Source organism: Lithobates pipiens, unplaced genomic scaffold (genome assembly GCF_037356315.1).
Source record: "Lithobates pipiens isolate NorthernLeopardFrog02 unplaced genomic scaffold, aLitPip1_a1.2 Scaffold_17, whole genome shotgun sequence".
Classification (NCBI taxonomy): Eukaryota; Metazoa; Chordata; class Amphibia; order Anura; family Ranidae; genus Lithobates; species Lithobates pipiens.
The window spans coordinates 6,676,877-6,687,569 of NW_027507755.1; the positions used below are offsets into that span (position 1 = coordinate 6,676,877).

The 10,693-nt window shown below is 40.5% G+C and overlaps 1 protein-coding gene across 1 annotated transcript in view; it reads left to right on the plus strand.

Annotated features, from left to right (window-relative positions):
* Positions 1-7,596, plus strand: part of GPR83 (G protein-coupled receptor 83) — a 107,930-nt gene extending 100,334 nt beyond the window's left edge. The window contains exons 3-4 of the mRNA XM_077484968.1: positions 1,986-2,119; positions 6,364-7,596. Of these exons, the coding sequence (XP_077341094.1) occupies positions 1,986-2,119; positions 6,364-6,988 (759 nt within the window). The 3' untranslated portion in view covers positions 6,989-7,596. The remainder of the gene's footprint in view (positions 1-1,985; positions 2,120-6,363) is intronic.
* Positions 7,597-10,693: the final 3,097 nt, after the last annotated feature.

The window sequence follows — 10,693 nt, forward strand, 5'->3', positions numbered from 1 at the left end:
CGTGAGCGAAAAAAGATCACCGGCTTCAGTCTTGAACAGTGAGAGCCACTGCCGCCTCATCTGTGCCCACCAGTGGTGCCTACCAGTGCCATCTGCCAGTGCATATCAGTGCCACCAACCAGTGCCCACTAGTGCTGCCAATCAAAGCCCATCACTGCCTCATCATCAGTGCCACCTATCAGTGCCCTTCAGTGCAGCCTATCAGTGACACCCATAAGTGCCACCTATCAGTGCTCACTAGTGCTGCCTCATCGAGGCCCACCAATGCCACCTATCAGTGTCCATTAGTGCCACCTTATCAGTGCCCATCAGTGCAGCCTATCAGTGCAGCCACATCAGCGCACATCAATGAAGGAGAAAAATTACCTGGTTGCAAAATGTTATAACAAACTATAAAACTGTTTTTGTTTGTTTTTTCAAAATTTTCTGTCTTTTTTTAGTTTTTTTTTTAGCAAAAAATAAAAAACCCAGCAGTGATTAAATACCACCAAAAGAAAGCTCTATTTGTGGCAAACAAAATGCTAAAAATGTAATTGCATGACCGCATACTTGTCATTTAAAGAGTGAGAGCGCCGAACGCTGAAAATTGTCCTGAGCAGGAAGGGGGTGTAAGTTCCCAGTAAGCAAGTGGTTAATATGCAGGTATTTTACCTACTTATTTTACGGCAATATTTAACAGCTTACCAGTTCTTAAACATGGTTAGTTATCGTTTTTTTGGGGGGCTTTTTTCCCCTTATTTTCACCCAGTGATCCAGTTATTAACACACTTGCTGTCTAAGGCTGTTGTCACTCTGGATGAAGAAGCCATGGTGACACCTTTGGACAGCAGCAGGTGAACTCCAGTTAACACTTTTTAAACAGTTACAGCAACATTTTTTTTTTCTTTTTGGAATAAAAGTTTTACATAAATGATGAAAAGCCCGGCTACTGCCTTCAAATAGGGGATCCTTGGAGCAAGTAACTAAATCAATGACAGAAAGAGAAGGTGCTCCAGCCTAGTGCTTTACCATGAAAAGTATTTGTTAATAAATAGAAACTCCAGTATACTCACAAAGGTATAACACTTCAGGCATATAAAAACAAATCCAGTATGCATACTCAGATAATGCCCAACCTTAAAGGGGTGGCTGGCTTACATGTTTTAAGGGCAGTGCCCTCCTTATCAGAGCTCACCAAAACACTTTAACAGCTAAGCATTTATAGTCATCTTGAAAAAAGCTATTGAATGTAAGTCCTACCCCCATAGAGAAGATGGGTCATGATGCACCCCAATAGTAAATAAAACCAAACATAAAGTGTGGAGCAGCAATCAAACCAAATCACCCAAATGGCAAATTCATTAATACACCAAAAGATAATGGCAATATGTATAGTCCAATATGTTATAAACCATGCACAAAAAAATATACATTGCTGTTAAGGTGTCTCGTTAAGCTCTGATGAAGAGGACACTGCCCTTGAAACACGTAAGTCAGCCAATCCTTTATAGACATGCTGATTAGACATTGAAGGAATGTTCACTCTACATTCTCCTCCTGTCACTATACTCCATGTTATCAAATAAGCCCTGTGGCAGAGCCAAATTTTCTCCTAGTATTACCTTTCCATGCTCCCCCAAAATTAAGCAATGAAAACAGTGCTGGATTAAACAGGTTTAAAGCACAATTATACTATTTTTTTTAGCGTTCTTGCTGTTAACCTGAGTGCTACCCTTCTGGCTTGGGGCTACCATGAGTATTTTACATTAGACTGGATGGGGCTGTGGTACATGTTTGCAGCACAAAGCGGACATTTTTGTAGTAATGGCCATATGGCTCAGTGGGGCTGCACAGTAAAGATCACTGTATCAGGTATGAAGGTAAGTCTACAACCAGGTAGGTAGCACTCAGGGCAGTGGGAGCAACAAAAAAAGTACTGTTGAACGTAAAGCCACAAAAAATGTATGAAGTTGGTCTGTAAACATATTCTCTTTGTCAATCTCCAGGTCATCATGCATCCGTTAAAGCCACGGATATCGACTGTTAGAGGGGTGGCCTATATTGCCATCATTTGGATAATGGCTTCTTGTTTCTCTCTGCCGCACGCCATTTACCAAACACTCTTCACCTTTGAATACAGGTAAGCTAGGTCAACCAGGTGCTTCAGATTGGTCTCTTCTCAAAGTCTTTTCCTTCCCAAACTGTACTAGAAGTTTAGATATTTTACATTATAATAACATTGGGATAGACGAGAATTAGTGCGGAACTGAGAAAAAAAAGTAGCATTGGTGACTGATAGGTTCACATCTGCACTATATCCTACATGTGGAAAATGTCTTTCTGAGCACCACAACCTGGCAAAGTTGATCAGTACGGCCAGCCTAATTTTTGTATGATATTATATTAAATGTGCTTTGCTGACAAATCCCATCATGATCATCAGTATAGTTGCTAATATACAGTATGAACATTTTTAAGATGCTTACGAATGTATGAAAAAAAAAAGGCTACCTGTGGGATACTACATACCTGTTAGATAATAAAAGCTGTTATCCATGATAAATATTCACATGTGTGTAAGTCCATAATGAATAGTACATAGATTTCACAGTTCTCGGATGATGTACTCCAAAAAAGTCTGTTATTTATTAATTGTGAAGTGCTCTGCCTTAATAAAATGACTCAAGAAAAGTGATTTTGTGCCCCTCTTGATGTGCCCACACTCATCGGAATGGATGGACCCCCAGCTAACAGTATGAGAGTCAGACAAGCTTTTTATAAATAGGCTGGCGTTTCATATATATAGTTACATAGTCGGTAAGGTTGAAAAAAGACTCCGGTAGACATGTGCGATTCGTTTCGTACGAAAATTCGTACATTCGGAAGCATCCGAAATACAAATTTCTATGCTTCCGAATTGTATACGAAATTTCGTTGATGAATTTCCGATCCAAATTCCATTACAACTGAAACGTGACTGGTGTTTTGTTGACCAATCAGAGTTTTTCTTCTGCTGCTGAGTGATGGTTGGGAAAATTACCTTTTCTAATATGGGAGAGGGAGACTGGCACTGGTAGTCAATGGGAGATTTAGAATCAGACAAAATAAGAATGTTTGTTAATATCGTTTTGTTATTGTCATAATAGTTACGATTATTCATTATGATGAAGTTAAAAACCCAGGAAGACAGCACAGCACAGGGATGGTGAGAGCCCCTCATAATGAGCACAGCAGGGGTACAGCCCCAGGAGGAAGTCAGCACAGCACAGGGATGGGGGAGCTCCTCATAATGAGCATAATGAGTCGACGACTGCCATATTGAGAAAGGTATTTTTTGCTTTTTAAATTCATCATAACGAACATTCGTAATTGTTATGAAAAGTTAACGAAAATTTGTATTTCGTACGAATCCAAATTGTGTTCACAGTTAATACGAAACGGAACGAAACGAAACAAATTTATTGAGGGCGCACATGTCTGCCATCCAGTTCAACCTGTGGTGTTTAAGTGCGCATGTGTTTATGTCAATGGTAAATCGAACATCCCTGTATCTTGTGATCATTAAGATGCCCATCTAATAGTTTTTTTTAAACTATCAATGCTTGTGGAAGAGAATTTCACATCCTTATCGCTGACAGTAAAGAACACGCTACGCAGTTTAAGGTTAAACCGCTTCTCTTGCCATTTCAGTGAATGGCCACGTGTCTTTTTAAACTCCCTTTCACGGAAAAGTTTTTTCCCTATGATAGGGTCACCAGTAAGGTATTTGTATATCGCTATCATATCCCCTCTCAAGTGTCTCCTCTGCAGAGAGAATAAGATGTTTGGAGTCTTTCCCCATAGCTGAGATCCTCTAGTCCCTGTTTTAGCTTTGTTGCCTTTCTCTGAGCTCTTTCCAGTTCCAGCACATCCTTCTTGAGGACTGGTGCCCAGAACTGGACGGCATACTCAAGATGCGGCCGGACCAGAGTTTCGTAGAGCAGGAGAATTATTTTATCTCTGGAGTAAATCTCCTTTTTAATGCATGCTAATATTCTGTTTGGCTTTGCTTGTAGCAGCCTGGTATTGTGTGCTATTGCTGAGCCTGTCATCTACTAGGACCCCTAGATCTTTCTCCATTCTGGATTCCCACAGAGGTTCTCCCTCCTAGCGAGTAACTTGCATTCGTATTTTTAGCAGTCAATTGCATTTCCTTACATTTTTTGAACATTAAACCTTATTTGCCATATATTTGCCCACCCCATTATTTTATTTAGGTCTTCTTGTAAGGCTCCCACATCCTGTGCAGAAGTTATTGGCCTGCTCAGCTTTTTATCGTAGCTGCTCAGTACGGTACATTGAGTAATGGCACAGGATTTGTGTTATTGTAGCTTCCCTAATCCAGCCCAAGTCCTGCTCAGTGTATATACTTATTACTATATTATTATATTTTGTATTCAAGGTAATTTGCAATTTATAAATGTCTCTGTTTAACCATTTAAGGACAGAGCTTCTTTTTTAGATGTGGTGTTTACAAGTTAAAAACAGTTGTTTTTGCTAGAAAATTACTTGGAACCCCCAAACATTATACATTTTTTTCTAACACCCTAGAAAATAAAATGGCGGTCGTTGCAATACTTTCAGTCACACCGTATTTGCGTTTTTTTGGAACAAATACACTATTTTTAATTAAAAAATAAGACGGTAACAGTAAAGTTAGCCCAATTGTTTTTATATTGTGAAAGATAATGTTACGCCAAGTAAATTGATACCCAACATGTCGCGCTTCAAAATTGAGCCCGCTCGTGGAATGGCGACAAACGTTTACCCTTAAAAATCTCCATAGGCAACGTTAAAAAATTCTACAGGTTACATGTTTGGAGTTACAGAGGAGTTCTAGCGCTAGAATTATTGCATTTACTCTACCGATTCCGGTGATACCTGACATGTGCGGTTTGAACACCGTTTTCATATGCGGGCGCTACTCATGTATACATATTCTTCTGCACACGAGCTTGGCTGGATGGGGCGCGTGTAAACATTTATTTTTTATTTTTACACTGTTTTTAAAAAGAAAAAATGGTGTCACTTTTATTCCTATCACAAGGAATATAAACATCCCTTGTAATAGAAAAAAAAGCATGACAGGACCTCTTAAATATGAGATCTGGAGTCAAAAAAGACCTCAGATCTTATATTTAGACTAAAATGCAATAATAAAAAAAAAATTGTCATTTAAAAAAAGATTTACAAAAAAGTCCCTTTAAGAGCTATGGGCGGAAGTGATGTTTTGACGTCGCTTCCGCCCTGCAATGTCATGGAAACGGGTGTGGGTCATCTTCCCCTCAGTCATCTCCATGCCCAGACACAGAGAGGATCGGATCGCCTCACCCGCTGCCGCTGATTCCAGTAAGCGGAGGAGGGAGAGGGGGCCCTCTCCTGCTGCCGATAATTTTAGCAAATAATAGCAGTTATAACAATATTCTGTATTTTAGAGTAAAAGGAAGGTAGGGAGCACAGTGAGTAGTTTTGGCCATTAGCCATTTAACATGTCATCCACCTTAAAGGGAACCTGTCATGATTGGGTGGCACAGTGGTGTAGTGGTTAGCCCTCTCACCTAGCAGTAAAAAGGGTCACTGGTTTGAATCCCAACCATGACACTACCTGCCTGGAGTTTGCATGTTCTCCCTGTGCCTGCGTGGGTTTCCTCCGGGTACTCCAAATTCCTCCCACACCCCAAAGACATGCAGGTAAGTTAATTGGCTTCTGTCCCAAATTGGCCCTAGTATATGAATGGGGACCTTGGATTGTGGGCTCCTTGAGGCTAGGAACCAATGTGAGTGTGCAATGTACAGGGAATTGTAGACACTCACTCAGGTTGAACTGGATGGACTGGTGTCTTTATGCAACTATGATAGAAGGGGAGTTTCCATTGCTGTCATGTTTTTGAAGGGACATGTTCCTTATACTTTCCTCTCTATAGATGGCAACTGACTAGTCACCAGTAACGCCTTTGGTCAAAAGGTTTGAAAGCACAGATCTGCCGAATGGATAAAGCAGAAGTAGGGAGATGAATGCACTGCAGCTTTCTCTCTAGCAAGGAGAACAATGAGCAGAACAACAGTAGTAACAACTCTAAATCTAGCTCCAAATCTCATGAGATTAGCAGACAGGGACAACAGTGCCTTAACATCCAAATGGAAAGCACGGGAAGCGGGTTGCAATTTTTATGAGTAATTCAAGATAAATGGTAGATGGTATTTTCACTTTTTGGGTTTTGATCTGCTTGCATTTCACAGCAGCAAATAGATTTTGAGGTATTTTAGATTTAAGTCCAAATTACATTCCTATAGATCGTTTTTTTTCCCTCAATAATACAATTTGTTTTGTATTTTTTTTTGCAGTGAGGTGGATATCAGAAGTCTATGTCTCCCTGAATTCCCTGAGCCGTCTGAACTGTTCTGGAAATACCTGGATCTGGCCACTTTCATCCTACTCTACGTTCTCCCACTCCTGATCATCTCTGTGGCCTACACCACAGTGGCAAAAAAGCTGTGGCTTCGGAATGCCATAGGAGATGTGACTACCGAGCAGTATTTTGCTCTCCGGAGGAAAAAAAAGAAGACCATTAAGATGCTGATGCTGGTGGTGGTCCTCTTTGCTGTGTGCTGGTTCCCCCTTAACTGTTATGTTGTCCTTCTCTCCAGCCAAATCATTCGCACTAACAATGCTCTTTATTTTGCATTTCACTGGTTTGCCATGAGTAGCACCTGCTACAACCCATTTATATACTGTTGGCTTAATGACAACTTCCGTTCGGAGTTAAAAGCATTGCTTAACATGTGCAAAAAGCAGACTAGCCAGCGGGAGGACATGCTTCCTTCTAACATCCCTTCGTATAGGGTGGCTTGGCCTGAAAACCGAAGCTTCAAGAGGTCGCTAGTTTCTCACACCCTGCCATCGTCCTCCAACATCCAGTCTGGAAAAACAGATATCTCGGCAGTGGAGCCCATTGTGTCAGTTGGGTGACCGTACATGATTTTCAAAAGGCCTAGATGTTTTCTCCAAGGTGAAGGACTTTCTATTATGCTTACTTGAGCTATCAGTTCACCCATTGGTGCTCAGAAAACAGAACTTTTCAATATATATGGCATTTGTGTTTATGAATGTATTCCACGGCAGGATCATACCTCTCTGTGATGGATCCTGCTGTGTATGTTGGCTTATCAAACAAGCTCTTCTAAAAGCCTTGCTGTGTTGTGCCAAAGTCAGGAATATCTGTCAACCGGTCTCCTGTTTAGTGCTCAGATAGGCTCCTCCCACCAATATGGTATTAATTAATGTGACTGTTCCACAATGGAACTTATGGAAATAAGCAGGGGTTTTCTGAGACCTGACATTTACTGAGATTATTGGAGATCTGTCTGTACTGTGTGTTTCCCACAGCCCAAGGGAAACACTGCTGCTATATCTAATCACTTTGTAAACAGCGTATTTGCTTCATGTACACTGTGGTTTAGCTGTTTTGCTCTGGAAACATCTTTTGTATAATGTCATGTGAAAATAAGGACAAACACCATTGAAATCAAGACATTGACAAAGAGAAAGGCTGTTAATAAATAAAGTGATTCCCTTCATTGACCAGTCTATTATTGATATTAAACTAGCTTCACATCTTTGGCAAGATAAAAAAAACATGGATGGAAGTGATTGAACCAGTTTTGAAACTCTACTTTTTTTTTTTTTTAATTCCTTCCTGATTTCTGACTTTCTATATGTGATACTATTGCTCTAGAGATCAAATTAGCCTACATTCTGAATGCACTGCATTTGCAGTTCATTTACTTTTGAAGATCTTAAGCTGCAATAAACCCAAGAGTCTTTAGCGTAGGATAAAGCTCATCATCAGTTATGATAGGCCCTCCTCCGATCCCAGCCATTCACCAGTTTTAAATTAATATAATACATGTTGAAACCTTTATAATACTCACCTGTGTTTGCCATCCGGACCATGACCCTTAAGGGCACACTTCCAAAAGTCCTGAATGGGCTGCAAAGAACCTCCTCCTGGTTCTCACCACTGCACCCATAGAGGACCAAGCCATTGGACAGCCAACAGTAAGTGTCCATGTCAGGAAATGATGTAGACAACTGAAGAAACATAATTTCTCCACTGCAAATAAGATGAGAAATCCAGATTACCATGGAGTTAGGTCAGTATTATGGGTATTTATTTTTAATTTTTTTAAAGCCAACCATTTGGTTTAGAGAAGCAGATGGGGGTTCCAAATAACCTGGGTGCTACAGTTCTCCTTCCTCCTGGATGCACTCTTAGCTGTATTTTATGCCTTTTTAAATGCATAACTTTTCTAGATGCCATCAATTTCCATCCATTGGTATTTTTCTGCCAAGGAAATTATAGTCATATATCATTAAAAAAAAAGTATCTTTATATAGAATCTAAAAGACATATAGCATTGTATAACAGCTGATTAATCATACAATGTGTGCATATTGTGCATATACAATTTTGCAGAATATGCATTAGGTTTCAAAAGGGATTTTGCATCAAATTCATAGTGCTTGACTTGTCTGTAGCAGTCCCTATATTCTGGGGGTAGATCTGATCATCTTGAAAAATAACATGGTCCACATGAAGCGTAAAATTTAAGCATTCAGTTGTTTACTGTAAGGCAACCAGAAAAGGCACAATGGCAGTCTGTGGATGGAGAAAAAAAGGTTTAAAGTAGAACTACGGTTTTCATTTTTGATGGTGTATGGGAGGTTTATAACCCCTTTGTCCCATTGGGGAAATTTCTTTTCACTTTGTGTCCCATAGCCAAACAGGAAATTGAGGGAACCAAGGTTTGTCACTAGAGTTACCAGAACTATTATTCCCATTGGAAGATTTCCCCTCTGTCATTGTCCTTGGGACAACCCAAAATGTATGATTTTCTTTTAATTTCACTTTTGATTATAACAGTAAACATGACACATAGAGTAGGCAAATCTCACTAATGTGGGCACAGACATCAATAAAATCTGTCAGGTAAAAGAAGGAGAAACCAAGGATGAACATGGACTTTAAATTGATAGCCACCAGTAGACCCAAATGAAAGAGGGAGCACTCAACTAAATAAAAATCCAAATATATTATCAGAAAATATCAGAAAAATAAAATATAATCAGAAATTTAATTAGAAACAGGTAATTTTATATATCTACATATGATATTGTCCCAAACAGGTGTGGCCTATATGAACACAAAATAACCTGTAGGTATGCCCATGGATATGGTGGAATCTATAGCTGGTAGTTAGAGAAGGTCTTTCATATCAGGCCCCACAGAAGATCAATGTACTGAGGGATCGCTACGTTTTCAGCTTACAGCTTCCTCAGGGGATCTTATTGGTACTGAGAAATGTACATATATGAAATTACCTGTTTCAAATTCAATTTCTGATTTTGAAATTTTTTAATTTTTTTTTACTATGATGTTATAATCAATTTTGATTTTTATTCAATCGAGTGCTCTCTCTTTCATTTGGGTTTACTGGTGGCTATCACTTTAAAGTCCATGTTCATCCTTGGTTTCTCCTTTTTGTATGTATATTAGGATGTGGCGCCACAAGTCATGCCTCAACAACTTTCTACTAAAACCTGACAGGTGTTCTAATCCCTCTCCACTCTATTTAACCACTTCCCGCCTGCAGGCTATCAAATGATGGCTGAGCGGCGTGGCTCTCGTTCTGGGTGGACATCATATGATGGCTCTCCAGAACACCCTCTCTCACACGCCCATGGGGGCACGCATCATGGCGATCGGTGGTGTGGCGTGTCAGTCTAACACACCGCTACACCGATATCGGTAAAGAAAATTGATGGAGGCTTTTTACCATGTCCAATCAGGGCTGATCACGATATAAACAGGAAGAGCCGTTGATCGGCTTTTCCTCAGTCATGTCTAACATGAATGCTGATTGTTTATCAGTGCAGCCCCCCCTCGGATGCCCACCCATGACCACCAGGGATGCCACCCTAGACAACCAGGGAAATGTCAATCAGTGCCCAGGCAGCTGACAATCAGTGCCCATCCCCAATGCCTGCCAGTGCCATCAGTGATGCCTATCAATGCCATCTATCAGTGCCACGTATCAGTGCCCAGCAGTGCGTAGCAGTGCGCAGCAGTGCTGCATATCGGTGCCACCCATGAGTACCCATCAGTGCAGCCTTTCAGTACCCATCAGTGTCACCTATCTGTGCCCATCAGTGCCCACCAGTGCCACCTATGAATGCCCATCAGTGCCACCTATCAATGCCCATCAGTGCTGCATATCAGTGCCACCTACCAGTGACCATCAGTGCCGCCTATCCGTGCCCATCAGTGCCACCTATCAATGCCCATCAGTGCTGCATATCAGTGCCACTCATTGGTGCCGCCTTATCAGTGCCTGTCAGTGCTGCCTTATCGGTGCCCATCAGTTTACAAAATTTTATAACAGAAACAAAAAAAGATTTTTTTTTTTCAAAATTTTAGGTCTTTTTTTATTTGTTTAGCAAAAAAGAAAAAACGCAGAGGTGAACAAATACCACCAAAAGAAAGTTCTATATGTGGGAACAAAATGATAAAAATCCTGTGTGGGTACAGTGTAGCATTGTCATTTAATTGTCAATTGTCATTTAAACAGCGACAGCGCTGAAAGCTGAAAATTGGCTTGGGCAGGAAGGGGGTGT